The sequence below is a fragment of the Lates calcarifer genome, linkage group LG15, assembly GCF_001640805.2.
Source record: "Lates calcarifer isolate ASB-BC8 linkage group LG15, TLL_Latcal_v3, whole genome shotgun sequence".
NCBI lineage: Eukaryota > Metazoa > Chordata > Actinopteri > Centropomidae > Lates > Lates calcarifer.
The window spans coordinates 24,554,658-24,574,592 of record NC_066847.1 but is presented as its reverse complement, the minus strand read 5'-3'; the positions used below and the strand labels follow the sequence as shown (position 1 = coordinate 24,574,592).

At 39.9% G+C, this 19,935-nt stretch overlaps 2 protein-coding genes across 5 annotated transcripts in view; one reads left to right on the top strand and one right to left on the bottom strand.

Moving 5' to 3' along the window:
* The first annotated feature begins 246 nt into the window (after positions 1–246).
* Positions 247–13,704, top strand: mboat1 (membrane bound O-acyltransferase domain containing 1). Its single transcript, XM_018685592.2, has 13 exons — positions 247–652; positions 1,150–1,295; positions 1,756–1,833; positions 3,124–3,219; positions 5,522–5,577; positions 6,002–6,056; positions 7,248–7,440; positions 7,732–7,924; positions 8,049–8,152; positions 8,308–8,372; positions 8,461–8,593; positions 9,131–9,282; positions 10,228–13,704. Exons 1-13 carry the CDS (start codon positions 563–565, stop codon positions 10,406–10,408), a joined length of 1,542 nt encoding a protein of 513 aa, XP_018541108.1. The 5' UTR covers positions 247–562; the 3' UTR covers positions 10,409–13,704.
* LOC108889232 (transmembrane protein 65) overlaps positions 8,529–19,935 on the bottom strand; it is a 49,267-nt gene continuing 37,860 nt past the window's right edge. For 2 of the 4 annotated variants that reach the window (XM_051075768.1, XM_018685601.2), the window contains exons 7-8: positions 19,728–19,833; positions 15,023–18,876 (exon numbers count right to left, since the gene is read on the bottom strand). In XM_051075768.1, the coding sequence (XP_050931725.1) occupies positions 18,721–18,876; positions 19,728–19,833 (262 nt within the window). In that variant the 3' untranslated portion in view covers positions 15,023–18,720. Of the gene's footprint in view, positions 8,644–8,846; positions 8,969–14,555; positions 14,625–15,022; positions 18,877–19,727; positions 19,834–19,935 lie in introns of those variants that run through there. The other 2 variants (XR_007814581.1, XR_007814582.1) reach the window with 2 other exon arrangements.

Sequence of the window (19,935 nt, the reverse complement as noted above, 5' to 3'; positions counted from 1 at the left end):
ATATTATACACTCAAAATTATCTTTAAATATAATGTTCACCCACTTCACCCAAACACAAGACACACTCGGTTACTTTTGACAAGGATTAGCCCATTACCCACAATCAAAAATTGTTTGAGAATTACTATATTATTATTATTATTAAAACGTCTCCTTCTATAGAGGCAAGTCTGCGAAAACACTGCGGAGAATAGAAGCTTGTTGAAATGTTCTCTCCTGACAGATGTTTGCTTTCTGTTCAAACAGTAAGGTAATATTTTGTTCGTCAACCCGGCTTTTATTTTTGAAGCAATGACCGGAAAACCCATTAATTTTCTCTCTGTCTCAGTCAGATTTGACTGGTTCGCTGAGACAGAGGGAGGAGGAGGAGGGCACAGCTGGGAGTGTCATGCCTGCTCTATCAAACTGTGGACTGGTTTGACCTGTCACGGAGCCTCTCCTTTCGGGCAAACAATGTATTTCAGTCACAGAAAACATTAAGTAGTTCGCTTTGGGGAAAAAAGGGAGAAGGGAATAGACGACCGGGAACACCGACGCGTCGCGAAACAGCAACTGCGCAGGATGGGCGAGCGGGCGGACACGGCGTTTAAAACCACTGGATCCAAGTGGTTGCTGCCTGTCAGTGAATACTTGGGTTTTCCTCTTGATCAGGTAGGATTGCCTGCCCACGAATCACAACCCGGCGTGGATATTTCAGAGGAATTATAGAGCATTTTCCCCAAGATACGCTGTCTTCTTTAGTACCCAGTGTCATGAATGAATGGTCTGTTAAGTAGTGTTGTGTCACTTGTTAGACAGCCACCAACGCCCACAGTTCAATTCGTGAGTGTGATGGTATACATAAGAGGCTTTTGATGTTATTTTCCTCTACAAAATGACGCGAGAAAGTGAAGACATGCCAAAGTTTAAAAATCAGGCTACTTAACATTAATAGCTAGTTATGTGGTAGTCTGCTTCACTAATATCACAACAAAGCCACTCATCCTTTTAGAATTGATATGATATCACTGTGGATGAAGTAACAAGTGAAACTTATAGCCATGCCATGCTGTCACAGGAAGTGCTTATAGAGGTATCAGGGGGTGATTTTGTGTTTAACAAAAAGCTCATGGTTTGACACAACTCAGATCCTAATCTCTCCCACACAGGTGAATTTTTTGGCGTGCCAGCTGTTTGCCCTGGCTGCTGCCTTCTGGTTTCGTCTCTACCTCAGTCCCAGCCATGCCAATCCCCTGGTCAGACATGCTGTGGCAACTCTCCTCGGCATCGCCTTTCTCATCTTCTGCTTCGGATGGTACTGCGTGATGCTGCCCTCGCACAATACTCCATTCATTTTCTCTCATATGATGCTACACCCCATTCATATTTTCTATTCCTAGCCAATACCGTGATTTGATTGCCAACATGTGATGAGTGAAAATATGTGACAGTTAACTCTCTGTAGTAGGTTTACCACTGAGCATATCTCAGCTATTATGTGTCTACCTTCCAGACAAATAGAGAGGCCTGATGGTCAATACACTAGGCCCACAGGTTTATAATTATAGGAGGACAATGAGGCTGTAGACAATAAGAATGCACAGAGAGGAGAGACACAGGAGAAATGTGGTAGCATTTGATCCACGAGTTCCAGGTTTCGCACACGCTGTATCATATCACAGGCTTACAGCATGATGTCCCACTTAACACACTATGTGTTATTCAGATAACAGTGACGATACACATTTTCTCATAGTGTGCATCCTTTTCTACAGGTACTCAGCTCACATCCTGACAGTGGTGGTTGCAAGCTACCTGATCATCATCAAAGCTGACATCAACAGTGTACACAGGTCAGTCTCTGTCCTCATACTTCTGGGATATGATTGCGTTATGGAGAAAAAAATATTAGATTCTAAAATGTTGAAGCACTGAAATTAGTTGAAATTCTTGACACTGAAACATATCAACTATTAAGTAATTAAATACATGCTTTAATGCTCTGTGAAATCAATCATTGCCCTTTTTGCGATGCAAAGTTAGTACATGTTGTTTCTAGACCAGACTGGCTAGGTGAATGACAGACCTCCTATAGCAGCAGCATCTCATTTCCATGACAGTGGTGCAATTCTAGTTACTGCAGACTTTAAGTAAAACTTGTCAAACAAGATCAGCCCAGAAACTATTTACGTCACAGGTGTGTGAGTGTACAGATGGCTCAGTCTAGATAATGTCACTTATATCGGAAATGTATTTGTTGTGGTAATACAGCGTTTGACATTTCGATCTTTTAAAAAGTTTTTGTCGTTGCTCATTCCCTTGAACTTTCCCATTCATTCACTCCCTCCCACACATTCCAACACAGACTTCAGTGCAATGCACCCCACCTAATTATCTTCCTGTTAAGTTAAAGCCTGAACTAAAATACTGTTGTTGAAGGCATGAAACTAATGCAGAGCACGTCCGGTGGAAAGCAACCTGGTATGCCAGCCGGACCAGTCTGTTGCATCAAGACAGCAAGACTGTGTGTGTGTGTGTGTGTGTGTGTGTTTGTTTCTTTTTCTCTCATACTGTAGTTGTGTAGTTTTGTGACCATACATACATTTTTCTTCATATTCTGGTGTATGTGTGTGTATTAAGAACTTAGTTTTTTCTCTTTATGAATTGAGCAGCATAAATGAGGTATGCTTAGGTATTTATGTTTAAATGGATTACCTGCAGGGAGAGGCAGATAAAAACCGGCATTGTTCCCTGCTTGTGTAAACTTTGTTTCAGGTTAAACATACATACTACATTACGCACATCTTTGTCACAGTAACTGACTGAATCAAGAAAATCTCAGCTCGCTGCAGACCATGCCCGCAAAATGAGTCATCATTCCTCGATTTTACAATGTCAGTGGTTCTTACTTCTATGAATTTGCTGAGATCCCGGTGTTAAAACATTTCTCTGAAGCACTATACTGTGACTATTCTTTTTGATGACTTTATAAAATATATTTCAGATAGTAAATGTCCTAACTGACCAAACACACTTATAAGAATAAAAGACACAACAGAGGAAATTTTTGAATCTACTAGACATTCATAAGTATCTCACTTGTCTCTTGTCTGATTTAGTTCTATTCATTTCACCATATACAGGTATTCCATGGTGACAGCTATGGGCTATCTGACAGTGTGCCAAGTGAGCCGAGTTTTCATCTATAACTATGGAATACTGTCCACTGACTTCTCTGGGTAAGGAAAAGCTTAATCAGCCAGTTGCCTCATCTCCTCTCCACTCTGTTTGCCACACCTGCTCTGTGACAGCTTATTAATCACTTCAGCTTCAGAACAGTTCTTACGTTATCAGTTAACGTTTCCAAACTGTGTGGTACCTACTTACACAGTCGCCAGTGCCACAGCCCTGTGTAAATACAACACCACTGATTAAAAAGCAGCAACGTGATTGTTCACTGTTGACATTGTCCAGCCAGGTAGAGTTAAGGTACTCACTGCCTCTTGGCAACTGTAACTTTGTTGTGGTAGAAACAAGCCCGCTTTTAAAGGAGTGGACAGTTTGATTTTTAGTATGCTTCTCTTTATATGGAAGGTTTCTCCTCATTGAAATATTACATTTCCCTTTTTGGACTCCATAAGGATTATAAAGAAGAGCTCAAAGGAGAACTTAGAAAAGTGGGAGGGGATTTCCCATAACAGAAAATGGGCTGTGACTCCTCTGTCATTACTCATTATTTCCTAAGTGAAAGATTGCATACTCAGAAATTACACTATTACACAGAACCGACAGGTGTTAACTAGAACTGCATTCCACAGCTACTCTCACACTGGTGGGAGAATTTTTGTTAACATAGTGCTTATCTCATTGTGGAACACCTCTTATAGAAAGAGCACGGCCTCCTAGGATTCACAAATAACAAACTAAACATGGAGCTGCCAATAAACATGCTCTGTCAGAATAATCCCAGAGGTGGTACCGGTGATTTTACTAGAAAATCAGATAAAGTGGATAATAGCGTTTCTGTGTGTAGTTGTGCTTTTAAAGGTGACGGCTGACTTTGCTGGCTCCTGTATTCAGCAATTTCCTTTGCCCAGTTCCCGTGTGGATGAATTTGCTGGCAGCCTCACTTGCACTCCACATGACTTTGATGATGAGCAGCCAGGGTTGTGAGTCAGCCTTTGGTATGGTCATATATTTAACTGAGATCCAGTTCCTTCAGGCTCTCAGATTGGACAGATAAATGGCTGTGGATCACAGTGGTGTCCATATGTGTAACTACTTACTTACTATGAAAGGATTAGGCCAAACAAAGGTTTTATTCACTTTTTCTCACTTTTCTCTGGCATAACAGCAACCCTTTATGTCGGGGATTGCCTGGTTTTATGCTTTATGCCTGGTTTTTGTGGTGGTTCTGCTTATCACCCTTGTATCTTGTGTTGCTTGCCCTGTGGGAAGATGTCAAACACAGTTAATCTAGAGCTTGTGTTTGAATTCTGTGTGCTATGAGCATTTCCATAAGCTAATCATTTCTGCATTTGTGCAAGGCAGCAGAACAGAAATTGAACTGGGTCAAAATCTTGTGTATTGTGCCAACACTATGGTCTACATGGAAAAACAGAGTCTGTGGGCTACAGTGGTGCAGTGTTGCACATACCGGCTGGCACCCTAAAAATGTTTCTCTAAAGCCAACTGCCAGCTCTGCCAACTAGCGCTGCCAGCCGCACGGCCAGCCCCTCTCTGCCTCAGCTTTCCATGCTGCGCACACAATGCGGCCCCCTCACACACTGGTTCCTGTGTGTGAGTGTGCAGGAGAAAGAGAGAGAAATGGAGAGATGCAGTTAAATGTGTGTTTGTGTGCCTTTGTGCACATACACACTCACATTCTTGGGACAGAGAGGTCTCTATCTGTGAATGAAACCAGGAGAGGGGGTGTGAAACTGGTCTGTTCAGACATACTGTACAGGACCTTAACACCCTCGACTGTTATCTCACTTCCAGCGCTTTTTGATAGCCATAAATGGCTAACCTACTGAAACACATGAAACCAATGAGTGGTTTAAAAGAAACAATATAAAGACCCAGCTGTCCTAGTTTCATAGGGAGATGGTGATTAAGAGAAAATTTGGATATTTGAATTGCATTGGAGTAATAAGTGACCTGACATGACATGACTGGAAAAGAATGCCGTGATTTAAGAGGGAAAATCATTCTGTAGCCTCAGACAGAGGCTCAGAAGGCAGTGGCTTCAGGTGTACTTTGTTTTAAGTCAGTCGTATAGTAGATGACCATAAAGTGCTCTTTTTTGGGGTGGGGGGGGGGGTTTATATCTTTTAAAACATGGTTGTTGTACTAGAAACTGTCAGAATTGCATGATACTATCAGTTCTGTGGCACAGGGTTGTCTGAAGGGTATTTATTCGTCTGTGTATTTATTCTTTAATCCACTAAGTCAGCTCAGCAGCAGATATCAGCTTTTTTTCCTCTACATTTTTACAGTTGAATTAAACAAATAAATCATTTATCTGCCTTTTCTGCTCAGGCCTCTGATGATTGTAACTCAGAAGATCACCACACTAGCATTCCAGCTCCATGATGGTAAGAGAGAGGATACGCTCTAACACACACACATGCACATTAACATTTAATCAACAGCTTTTTCACCACCAATTTTGTGACCTGTTGTAATAGGAAAATCACAGATGTTGCTAATAACAATAATAATGGCTCCCTTCTATTGGAAGCTATGTGTCAGTGAGTGATTGTGCACAAAATCATGGCACTAAAGCAGCTAAATGAAACTCAGTCGTCACGGATTTTATTACCAACACCAGTGCTGTTCCTACTGTGAACTGACAAAGTGTGTTCCACGACAAAGGCCTATTCGAAGAAAATTGAAAGGGAGGAAAAGAAAAAGATTAAATGGAATGATGACAGATTAGGGAAAGATGAAAAGTGGCCAAATTAATGTTTCCAAATAAGCTTACTGATGACTGCATCCTTTGTTTTGTTTTGTTTTTAGGTATGTGTAAGAAATCAGAACAGCTGACCCCGGAGCAGAAGCTTCTGGCAATAAAGTAAGCTTTTACTAAAACACACTAAAGACTTTTTATATGTTGCTGTGTGAAACATCAGGGGATAAACATGTTGGAGACCAGACAGAGCACTGTGCTCTGCCTGTGAATAATGATGAAGTGGAGGTCTTTCATGTGATTCCTTTTTTATCTCCTCCTTCTGCCCTGAGCTGATTTTCTTTTAAACCCAACCTTTGAGGTGCATAGAGTTTACACTGTAGGGTTAAAATGTATCTGGCTCCAGTGTCCCTGTCAAAGCATTTGTGCACAGAAAAAGAAGAAGATTAACATCTCATTTAAAGAATAAATAACTCTTTCTTTTCCTTTAGCCACGAAGGACAATGACAAGGAGATGCAATCATGGTGAATAGATTATTCATGTAAAAAGCATGCTGGGAACTTAGATAAGAGGCATCATTTTGCATGGAATATACATTTTTATGCATGTGAATCGATAAAACCACATTCATCAGTGTGCCATGCATGCCATTTTAAAACGAAATGAAAAACATATCAACAAATGATCATAACATGTAGTGTTGTCCTTGTGTGATGGTGCTGCGAATGTGGTGATTGTCTCATGTTCGTGACCATACTTTAAGATTCCTGTTCTCCCTATACAGCTGGGTATTAATTATATTTTACTGATTCGGATTCTGATTTTATTTATCAATTCTGGTTGTACTGTAACATGATAAATAGGGCTTTAATGCATCCATAACCAGCAATGTAGACAGAGGTCAGCAGGTCAGGTTGCTATTAGAAATCAATAAACTGAAAAACAGATTTCTTTATGTTTTGCTGGTTTCTCAGTATCTGGAACTGTTTACAAGTCAAAACCAGTTCTCAGTACTGAACCGTGGGTCCCTTAAAGGCTACATAACTGTTATTATCAGAGGGCTGAAGGAAGCAAAACATAATGTATAATGTTTAGATTGTCTCTGTGTGAAATGTGACATTTTGTCATTCACAGAATGTAACTTAGGTCGCCGAACAACAATAAAGTTTACCACCTTTTAATTGTTAATTTGTTATTTAGAAATAAATGGCATGCTTTTCTCACATTTCCACCCAACTTAAATGTAAATATATAGTGCCACTGTTAAATTTCACTTGAAGTGATCACTGTTTTTGTACTGAAAATACAGGGATGCCCTGTTTTGTTTGTGATTTCTTTGAATGTTCTCTCTGCAGTGTGAGGCCTTCTCTCATTGAGTACCTGAGTTATAATCTGAACTTCCTGAGTGTCTTGGTGGGACCGTGCAGTAACTATATGGACTACATCGACTTCATAGAGGGCAGACACATCAGCCAGAGGCTCAGGCAGCACTCCGGGACGTGTAACGGACAGAATGGCTATGATAAGACACCAAACCCATCACCTCTGGTAACTTCATGAATGCACATGTGTTTGTCGCTCCCTCTTCTGATTTTGCTCTGTGACACAGCATGGCCTGGGACTATAGTCAAGGGTGGGTTTAAATCTGTTGCTCTATTCTAGATCACTTCTCTTGCATTCCTCTCTTCCTAGTTTAATTTCTGAATTCACTAGAAGGTATATCAGGCACAGAGCACAATGTCACAGTTTTGTCCTTCTGTAATTTCTGGAAATGTCACCTGATATCCACTGAAGTCCACTGGTCTTCATGTACATTCATCACTACTGTTTTCTCTGCAGAACGCTGTCTGTAAAAAGCTGCTGGTCTGCAGTGGCTGTATGCTGTTCTTCCTAGTTGTGACTCGGTCTTTGCCTATAACTTACAACGTGGACCCCGACTTTGTCAGCCACGCCCCCTTCCTCACCAGGCTCATCTATGCTTTCTTCTCCATACAAGCAGCCAGGCCCAAATTTTACTTTGCCTGGACACTAGGTGAGCACAGCATGTGTTTGAGTTAGGTTGCTGTGATTGGCCAATCACATTGTCAGTTGTTAATATGAGGGGGACATACACTATCATTTTTGTTGCCATGGAAGTCACGATTTTCTTTTTGCAGCCGATGCTGTGAACAACGCTGCAGGTTTTGGTTTCTTGGGGATGGATGAAAATGGAAAGCCATCGTGGGATCTAATCTGCAACCTCAACATCTTGGGGATTGAGGTAACGCTAAGTGTTACGCATGATTACACAAAAAAAGACCAAACTGTCCTGGTGCTGTCTTAGAAATGAATGCAGGTCAAAGTCCATCATTGTGTCAAGGATTGGAGTACACACTCATTGCTTTTCACTGATAAATAACTTTTTTTTTTTTTTAGACCGCAACAAGCTTCAAGACATTTATAGACAACTGGAATATTCGAACAGGAATTTGGCTTAAAACGTAAGTGCTGCTAATATGAACCACAGTCAGAAAGCATTTACTAGGCACTCTTTTAATATATTCAATTCCTTCCAATTCATCTCCTCAGAGTGTGTTATGACCGAGCACCCAAGCACCGGTTGGCGTTGACCTTTATCCTGTCTGCCCTGTGGCATGGTGTTTATCCAGGGTACTATTTTACCTTCATCACAGCCATCCCCATCACCATGGCAGCACGAGCAGTGAGTACATTACCTCCTCTGGAAATTCTAATTAATAGTCCAGCATACAACTGAAAGGAGAATGAACAGTGTACAGATAGGACAGTCAATATTTTGGCCATTTGAAATCTTGCAACTTTGATTTTTTTAGCCTTATTAACTTCCCAGACTTCCCAAAAAACATTACATTTCTTATTGTAACTGCAAACAAGCACTTCTTATTTAAGTATTTAAGTGGTTGTAGAAATGTGTATTTGTCAGAAAAGACTTGTACCTGTGTAGGAAGGGGCTTGAATTGACCTTTCACTTCAGGTCTGTGGTCTGGCTGTTTATCTCTTTCCTGTGTGTGAGGTGCAGCTGGTTGAGCAGCTTGATCCAAGTTTTTTTTGATTATACCTGTGGAAGAAAGTAGATGTTATACCACAGCAAAACATAACGCACAGAAACAGTGTAGCTTTAAAAGAATTCATACAATCTGAAGAAAAATGCTAAAGGAAAGTAAAACAAATGTGGGGGAAAGAAATTCTTGTCATCAATTCATCTTTCACTCTCCACCAGATACGGAGATCTGTTCGTCACTACTTCCTGGGCTCCAGAGGCTTGAAGCTGGTTTATGACATCTTGACGTGGGCAGCCACCCAGCTGGCCATCTGCTACACTGTCATGCCTTTTCTACTTCTTGCAGTAGAACCCACTTTGGTGTATTACAGGTATGTCCCACTTGGTGTTAATTATCTCATTCTCTCCTGCCCAGTTTAAGCTAGTGTGGCTGCATGGGTTTGGGTGATGTAAGTTTTGTCAGATATCTGCCCATGTCTGTCAAGGTCAGCGTGGACCTCTGTGCAGACATCTGTGTTGTGACTGTGCAGACTGTTCGCACACGTACGCCAAGTGCTGGTGATGCTTTTCCCTGTCAACACTCTAATGTCTTGCCCCAGTGTACTGAATTCCTCACCTGAGGTGTTATTTTCATTCAGTGGTTACACGCGCCATTTTCTTTGGCTTTTTCTTGTTGCTCAGCTAAAATGCAACAAACAAAGGAGCTCGTCTTCTTGCTGTTTTGAGGTCGCTATCTTATTGTCCAATGTATGTGAAGAATGTGTCTGTGTATGCAAACCTGTGATTGTATGTATAGACACACATGCACAGCAGTGAAATGTGTTTATGAGAGAGTATCTCTGTTATGGCTTTCTCTAAGCCAATTTCTGGCACTACTTTTATTCAGTCACAAATATCAGAAAATTAACTGAACTAATTCCCAAGGTCCAAGTTCCTTGTTTAAACCATAAAGTCTAAAACTCAAAGATAATCAGTTTACTATCATAGAAGACTAATGAAACAAGAAATATACACATTTGAGAAGCTGTAACCAGAATCATTTCTTTAAAAAGGCCTCAAACAATGAATTGATGATCAAAATAGTTGTAAATCATTGCAGCTCTAGCTAATGTATGTGCATGCTCGCTGATGATGTTTGATAAAGTTTTACCTATTTTTTAAAAACACATTTCAATATTCCACATTTTAGTTTTTAACATGATATTTTGTGGCCTGGTCTATTTTGTCATGTCACATTTTCCAAATGATCTTCCTGCAGTACATTAATGACAAAGTTACAAAAGTTCCATTCGGTTTTTTCCTCCTTTCTCTCTCAGGTCTATGTACTTCCACGTGCACATCATCAGCATTCTGGCTGCGATCGCCCTGCATCGGAAACACAAACCCAAGGACCCCTCTGCAACGACCAAAACGTTTTCCTCCGCCTCCTCCTCCTCGTCTTCGTGCTCAGCCCAGTGCCAGCCTGTTCACTCCAACAACAATGACAAAGTAGACTGAAAATTCCCCTCTCCATGTTCTTTTACCAGGCTCTCAGTCCAAGTGAATATCCCTAAAGGGCATTCAGCCAACTTAAAATGGGAAACCATGGTGTTATTTATTTTACGAGACACAATGCAGGATTTGGACCTTTTGGCACTGAATGTACACGGGAAGAGCTTTTCTGCCATATTGTAAGATTAAGACAATACATCAAACATAAGCTCAGCAGACAGCGTGGAAAGAGAAACATTAGCTGAAGGAACATCACTGGTACCACCACCACCACCACCACAACAACAACAACCTGGCCTCCCTCTACTTTCCCCAAACACCACCCCTCTACATGCCCATCTCGACATCAGCCTGCCCGCTCCAACAACAATGCAACAGTGTGAAGAGAGAAAGGAGGCTCGCCTTCCTCCCTGTCCTCTATCTGCACTGTCCTGCCCAGTGGTGGGACGTAAGCCAGCACAGTGGGAGAACAGCTCATAAACAGGGCACAAATACCAGGACACACACACACACACACAAACTCACGCATAAACAGACACTAGGAAACAAATATGCACATACTCTCTCATAGGCACGCTCGTACTTGGTCACACTCTGATGGCACACAAAGGCTGCCCTTGTGTGGCCACAACAAAAGAGCATGCCAAGGGGATAGAGAGCCCGTGCACCCCCTGCACCCGCTGTGCCCAGAGGATATATATATGTGTGTGTGCACGTGTGTGGGAGTATGTATGATCGTTTGCCCTCTGTTATATCTCAGTGTGTGTTTGTGTGTGTGTGGACCTTGTCATGAAAAAACTGTGGACTGTGTTGGTATTCCTCCTACTGGGAAAGCCACCTGAAATACCAATTAGACCACAGAGCTTTCAAACTATCCACTGAAACCATTACTATTGACTTTTTTTTTCTTTTTTAGATGAGTCAGCTCCTCCAGGTGAGGAGGTTTGACTATTCTCTAGAACAAGGTAACACTTTGTTATAGTTTCTATAATCCTTCTCTTTACCTACACCCCTGTAAACACAAAGGAAAGGCTAACAGATATTTAAAGAATAAGTCATTCAACATTAAACAGTCTGCCAACAAGCTTTTGCTCATGTCACTGAATTGTAATAATAAAGAAATAGCGCCATATGAGCACAAATTGAAGCTAACCATGAATAACAAAAGCCTTCCTATAATTTCATCATTTTATTTCCCCCAAGTAATATTGTTTTGTGTTGAGGGAATGTAATAGTCACGCACCTCTTAATGTGTTAGTACTTACCATGTGACCGGTGCTGGAAACCTGCTATCATGGTATAGAGTAATTGAACAAAAAGCTGTGGCGAAACTGACAGGAAATACATCTGAAGTTTCCCCCTTTGGGAAGTAACCATTGCACACTTAAAGAATGGAAAATATGACCGCAAATTGGAATTTACAGGTTACATGTATTTCTCTGTCAGTGGGAGTTTGGTGCTGTGTTCATTTTCTGTGGTTCTTTCTGAGAAAGAGCACATTTAAAACCTTAGATTTACCAGAGCTTATCAGCAGCGGCAGGTTGAGTTAACAGAGACATCTGCTGGTTGTTTGTACTGTCTGAACTCTGCTGAATTAAGTCATGAAGGTAAGCCATGTGGGACTGACTGAAACTGCCACACTGCAGCATCTCCCAACGCGGCTTCATACCGACCATGAGCTGAACTGATGATACAATTTCTTAGCAAATATTCACAATTCCTTCACTTCACTAGCTTTTACCGATGCACAATCAGAAGCTGATGTTTGTGATTAGAGATGAGGTAAACATGGTGAAAAGAAACGCACCTTCACATTTTAAAATTATGAATTATTATTCAGTTGTTTTTTGTTATGAAAAGGTTATCACTCATGAGAGGTTTGGGAGCGTTGGGAGTTTTGAAAGCAGCACAGTGGATTGTTTATTAATGGTGCTAACTGCTGCCGGCTAGCATGTTAGTTTTTCAACTAAATTATTGGTTGATTAGAATGAGGTTTGCTAACAATGCTAACAAGTTGCAATGCAAGATTTTTATTTTTATTGTTTTTTTTTTTTTGGTGATGTAACTGCTTGGTGAAAAAAAAATTACACTTGAAAATGTCAGGTTGTCCCTTTAAATGCATTACATGGGTTGCCTTTCTTTGGGTATAGCATGTTAACTAACTGTTTAATCATGTTAGAGACACCATTTTAATTTTAATGCATTTTATTACCTGCTTTGAAATTGTAATCTCAACTTTCTGAGTACAGAAAAAATGTATATTTTGGACTCACCTGTTTTAGCTCAGTTTACATATTGACTCAGCCCTCTAACTCTAAATATGAAAGCCCTCAGATGGAGCTTGTTCATACGAGAAAAAAAAATCAAAGACTGTGCACAGATATTTTGTATTTTTCTATTAGGAGATAATATCTGTGTCACATAAAAATCACACTTCGCTTTGCTGTGACAAGGACCCCACTCACAGACAAGTGTTGATCTGAGGGTGAGGAGTAAGGGGTGGGGTGGTAATAACACTAATTATAAAATAAATACCACTGTGGAATTACTCAAAATTTTAGGGCATGCAAGAAGGGGAATGTGCAAATGAGCCTATTAGTTGTCTCCCTTGGCTAATTAGAACAGATCTTTCTGACATTTTTTTTAATCTCGTGGGTCATTTTGAGTAAAGATGGTCATATTTAATTTTTGTTCATTATTTTAATGTTTAGCTGCACATGAGTACCTCTCTTGGAGTTAATGAAGTGTCAGTAGTGAATGGTCTAGGGACCTGTAGACGTTTCTGTACAAGAGGCTTTTTTGCAATTATAACACTGTTGAACACTGACTGCACCTAGACTCCTCACGAGGTGTATGTGTGTGTGTTTGCTAAAAAAGTGAAAATACTCTTCCCATGTATGGCTTTGCTATAACTTGAAATTGCCTATGTGAAACAAAGCCCCTATTAACTGATACCAGCTCTAACCTTTAAATCTGTTTTTGTTCTCAATAACATGTTCATGGCAAGTATGTCTGCATGTGTTTTCAGTGCAGGGAAATGAGCAATGAGTGGCACATATACAGTATGAATGTGTTGTCAGAATGAGCAGCTATTTGAATGACTTAATACTGATTCTGAAGATATTTTTGTATGTGTTTTTGCAGATGCATGTGAGATCAAATATACTGACTGTGAGAGTGTGTGTGTATGTGTGATATTTTCTTATCACCCCATTGTTCCATTTTAGTATTGTTAGTATGGAGGAAAGAGTGAGTGGTATAGAAACATTTTTGAGTAACAAATAAAGCTTCAGTGAAACAAATGTTTCAGTTTTTATTCATCAAATTTTGAATTGTCTGATTTAGAATTTTAAGTTTGTAGGTTATTAATAATAATGAGGAATTATGTCGCTAAAAACCTTTTGTGTAAATGCAAAATTAAGTATCTTTTAGGAACAAGAGGAACAAGGTTTAATAATTCCAAGTGGCGGTGTGGTCTATTTGTTTTTTTTAACTGTTTTTAACACACTTGACTCTTCCCTCTCAGTTACAGCATCAAGTCAAACCCTCCCTATGTGACGCCTGTCCCATGCTGTCAAATCCCTGATGATATTCTCAAAGTGTGTGCCTCTGTCCCGTGTGTCACCTGTCTGTTCCCCTCTGACACAGGAGGGCATGTGTGTGTGTGCATGTGTGCTATGTTTTGATCCAGCTTTAGCTCACAGACAACTAATGACAACCGGTGGGAAAGAAAATGGGACAAAGATGACAACAACAACAAAACATACAGACGTGGCTGAATGTGGTTTTGTATAGAATAGCAGTAATAATAAATGTAGTGATATTTGAATTCTAGAAACAAATGTAGTGATAAAACATGCATATAAGCATATTTTCAAAATGCCTAAAAACCATTTTGTTTCTATCATTATAACCTAAGTTATTATTCATGATGATTAACGAGAGCCCATACACAATGCATTTGCAATACCTCACTATGCATTTTATATGAAGCATATAATGACTGTTCAGGATTGACTGTGTGCCTGTGGCTACAACCTTCACAGGGTATTTGGAAAACTGAATTTGTCTTAGACTCTGTAGACCTGAAGAAGACTCTTTTTGTGTTAAATACCCTGAAAGCTAATTCATGATAGTGGAAGCTACTACTCACCCATGACGCATCCCTGCAAGGTCGGGACTGTGTGAGAGAGACTGGGCTTGCTTGACTCTCCTGTTGCACCTGTTAAGATGGGACAGGTTATACATTTATCTTATTGGTACGTTGAGTTGGGTGACCTCATGTAACTCACAGCAACATCCAGCTAGTTTCAGTCTGAGCAGAGGTTGAAAAGATGAGTGTACAGACCTGATTTTACAAATCCAAATCTCCCCTGTGGTGCAGGGAGGGATGAGATCCAACTGTATGCAATACGCTAAGTTAAGGACATGCAGTGTTGAGTACAGATGTGCTGAAACTCTCACCTGCCTCAGTCTGTATAATAATTAGTTCTTCAAACGTGTGTCTCTAAAATGTACATGTTAACAGATAAGCAAGCACATTAAACAAATCCATGTTTAAGCCATAAATGTATACTGTAATCATGCAGAATGTAAAAGCAAAGTCCACATCAGGCCAGATGTTTGCAGCCAGGTAATAACTGTTTAATCAAAACACATAAAAGTCATCACAGAAACAAACTCTTGTTTGCTAATTCATTTTTTCCATCTATATTAATTTCTCTCCTCTTTTTACATATATACAGACCACATACTCAGTTTATACCAAAATATATATGTATATATTAGCAAAGCAATAGTGGATTATGTCACAAAGTAAAGTCATCCTCCTAGAAACACAATGTGCTCTATCTTCATTGCTAAACAGAGAGACAGAACTGTCTGTTCAGAATTTGTGCTGCTGCACAAGAGAGTAGATCAAAATTCATATAATTGGTAGGAGTTTTGTGACTTTTATGTTTTAACTGAGAACTGTGCCTCATCTCCCATGATGATTAAGTTAAATCCAAAGCCTTATTTCTTCCATGTTCTACCATGGCAAAAAAGTTAATACCATTCTCCTTTTCACTGGCCATGTTTCAAGAGATCTTAACATGCAACTCCGGATGTTTGGTTTTTATTTTAATTCTTAGTAATTTTGTGCTCTACAAATACTGGACCATGTCCTGTCAGCTGTAGGACAGTAATGTCTACATACACTGAAATGTCCTTTGGTTAAATGACTCCTGTCTTTCCAAATCTCCAACTAGTTAAGCTTTCTACATCTTTTGACATAAGACAAGGTCTATGCAAACACTGAAAGCAAAAAGAACTTCAAAATGACTTTCATCACCTGCATTTATATTAACTGAAATAATATAGACAGCCATCTTACTGATACAAAAATAACAGCAGGTATAAAATATGGTCCTTAAGTATGCATTCATGCATCTGCGAGAAACAGTATTTAACACACCAAGGAGGCAACCCTTCAAGAATAGTTTAATGTACTTTTTCAGTCATCTTTGATCAAACATTTCACCTCAGATAAAACAGAATAAAAATCAATTCAAGAGAACATATCACCTCTGAGCTTCTGAGTTATAGATGTTTTTTGCTTTCTTCCCAATAATGCAAACAGGTTTAGTGAGGCAGTGCAAAGTGAATCTAGGAAAAAGGTTATAGTCCCCAAACTGTAGTATTTTGACACTGAGATTATATTTTCTTACTATGACTGACTACGCACTAAAAACAGTCTTAAAGCACTGAGACAGGCAATTTAATGATGCAATGCAAGGAGGTAAATTGCTACTGTTATTGGAAACCATTACTGTCCTCACATTTTGCCCACTGAACAGTCGTCTTTTCAGAACATTCTGCTCCTTGTAGGATTCATCCCAAACACCGTCCAAATCTCCACAGAGAGCGGCTACCAATCCGCAAAAAACTTTACACAGCAACACAAAAACAAACTCCTTATTTTGTCACTGGCAGTCTAAAAAGGGAAACACATGATTCCCTGTTTAGACAGCCATTAAAGTATATATGAATCAAAAATCGGATCTGTTGCATGTTAATCCAGCCTGAGTTGCTCGTACTTCATCGTCTCAAGTGATTCATATCCTGCTGCAGTGCAGAATTTTAGAGCATACTCAAGTTTTTTTTTTTTAATTATTCTTAAAAAGTAAACACATACATTAGGGGTTTTTTTTATTAGCAGTGCATGCATGGTGGAAATCAAGCAATCAGATCAATAATCCTAACTACATAAATATGTTCCATTCTTTGTACATTTTCTTCATTTTAATCCCTGTTTAGGATCACTGTTACCCACATTATAAATAATTAGAACAATCTTATACAGGGTAAGTCTCCTTTATAAGTGTCTCAAGTTTTTAGCGCATGTTTAGTGAGTTTAGTAATGGACTGTATCATGGAGTGATCAGTTGCAAAGTCCTTCCTGTTAAGAGAACGCCACTGGAAATATACTCACAAAGGTGTTTTTGTGCTGACAAATATGTTCTTTTTCTTAACATCATCCTTTGAGATAAAGAGAATATACAGCGAGAACATACATGAACACCAGTCTGAATATTCTAACAAAAATAAATAACATTTTCTGAAAGGAAACTCTATTCAGGGACACGTGGCTGCTTCCTTTCATTTAGCTTCTAAACAGATTCAATACCATAAACAACAGTCTTCGGTTCTGCTGCTGAGATGAGTGACCTTTGCCAGGCAGGCGACAGGAAAACTTTAAAAGATAAACTAGGAAATCAGTGACAACTGAATTAAGACTTGGAGTGATGGTATTGCCATTATAAACTATTATCCCAAACACATCCTTCTTGTCACAGCTGGCAGATGCTGCAGATGACATAGTTTGCATATCCAAATAAGAACAATGATTAAAAATCCAGAATTAGAGCATGCTAAAGTGATTTGAATACTTTATAAGAAAAGCAAACAGGTAATGAATTATACCTATTTGTGTGGTAAAAGTTTTACCAAACTGAGACAACCGCCTCTTTTAAATATCAACCAGCAGAGGGCAGTAGAGCAAAGACATTATAATGAAGGTACAGGAAAAACATGTAGTTGTGCGTATTAAAAAGCAGTAACAGCTTTTTCACAGAATGAAAACTGGGTAACAATCATCTCTTGTGGTGTAATAGAAACTGGATGAGAGGCCTGGTGCTATCTCACCTTTGGAAGAGGGGTGTGTAGTTTGGCTGCAGATCTGCTGGAGCAGAGCAGGAGGAGATAAATCATACGGTATTGGAGCCAGAGGGTCAGTGCAAATGGGACCGAGGTCTCAGGTGGTTCAGTGTCGGGATTCCTTATCTTTCTGCCACAGCTACTCCTCCTCCCTCCGCCTCTCTTTTTCTCTCCCTCCTGCTCAACTCTTCTGGAGAAAGTAACAAACTGTTCTGTAAAAGATGTTGTAGAGAACTGCAGCCTTCTTCATGTCACTGCTGTGGGTGATATCACAAAATAAATAAGCATATAAAAGAAGAGACTAAAAATTCCAGAGAAGCAGGTAGCAGCTGTTTATGTATTTAACCACCTGCGGTCTCACTGCATCTAGCTGACTGTTTGTGATGGGGCGTGGAGGAGACAAAGTGTTATCAAAACTGAAAAATTATTTACTTGATCTTATCTTAACATGCAAATGTGACCCTCTTCCCTTGACTCATCATGCTCAAAAATTGATTAGGAAACACACAGGAAAGGTCAGTAACATGGATTTTAACACTGCTCTGAGAACACACAAAAAACCTTCAATGTCAAAATGTCAGGTAAGAAGCTCTGCAGATTTTTTCTGAATTAGCTCTGATAGTGTTTTGTCTCCTCACACCGATTCCAAGGGCCCTAACTTTCAATTAATCTACTTGCCATCTATCCATCTATCTTGAGTCAAAGGTTTATATTTGTTCCATTCATCAGACTCAGGGCAGAGGAGAGAAAGAGGCCACTGCACTGTGTTAGATAAATGAGTTTCAGCCTGTGTCAGTCAGTCAAAACAACAGTGAGGTTACGGGTGCAATAGTTGAAGTAGCAGCAGTCCAATGAATCAACGGTCTCATGTCTCTTCAAGAGACGGTCAGGTCCCTGTGCTTAAGTTAAAAGTCTACAATCAAATAATATCTAAAATCCTCTTCAGTATACCTTTGATAGTTTTGATTCAGCCTCTGCAAAGTTAAGTGCCAGGTGATTAGACTGTATGGGGTTCAGTGATATTTCCATACACTCCAGTCCACCGGGTGAGGCAGGTCAGTCCCAGTTTAAAGTATTCTAGTGGATTCCAAATAGTATTTGTCTCTGGAAAGTTGACAGTTTCAGTTTTTGCTGCTCTCTGTTGGAGCAGGTGGCGACTGCGTTTTCTCCTTCGCCTCCGTCTGGCCTTGGTCTTCTTTCTTCTCGTCATCGTCCTTGAAGAAGAGGAGAGGGAACATGCCCAGGATGCAGCCGATGCCAACGCCAATGGCTTTACCCTAAGAGAAGGAAAGCAGGAAGATTATATTGAAACACATTTTAAGAGCAAATGTTTTAAATCATTCACACTTAAACAAATTTCAGCCTTACATCCCTGTCATTCTCAGTAAATAATCGACTTAGAAGTAACTTTTTTCACCAAAGTGTCCTGACTCTCATTATTTCATTATACTTTACTTTGTTTTGCTTTAGCATTTAATCCAGTTTGGTCTAAAGTCACTGATGCACAAGGGAGCTTTATTATCATTTTATCTGACTGAATCTTTTCATGCAGCACCTGGCCTACTTACTGTAAGACTGAACAGGCAAAGGCTGCAAGAAAGATTACCAAGCCTAAAAACAACTACTCTAACAGCCCACAACTGATTGTCCATTACACTTTGACATTTCCTCTATGTGTTTGTGCAAGAAAATAAAACATATATTTCCCAACATGCCTGAACCACTGGCATGAACTTTTGCAAACCAACCAGGAACCTTTTAGTGCAAGACTAATCACTGAAGCTAATTGAAGCTAATTACATTACACACTTCAGCAGTCACAGCATATTAAAAATCATTCAGGCCTAATTTCCTTGCAGAATGACTGAGTGACCAAAAGGGCGCATCACAGGAGACTTTTATTTCTGCTGTGACTGTACAAAGACCTGACCTGGTTTGATGTTTACAATGCATTACACAACAAATAGAATCCATCAAGATGCTCTCTGCAGCAGGTTTATTAATATCTACTCTGACTGGGTTTATGTTGAGTGTTTATTTGTCTCAGTCGAGACAGACAGACAAGACAGTTAGAGAGCAGAGACAGGGTTAAGGGTTGTGTGCTCCAGTGAGGAATCATGGTACAAACCGTGTGAGAGCTGACTCTGGTCTGCCACATGTCAGCCTGTTTTGGGCTCAGGTCAGGAATCTGCATCCCCAGCCGAGACGCCAAGGCCTCCACGTAACCTGCCAGTCTGAAGAGAGGGAGGGACAGAAGAACAAGAAATACAGAAAGAAGAGTCAAACTTAAACTGTATATATGTGATAAATTATCCTTTCTTTTTTTCAAAAGAACA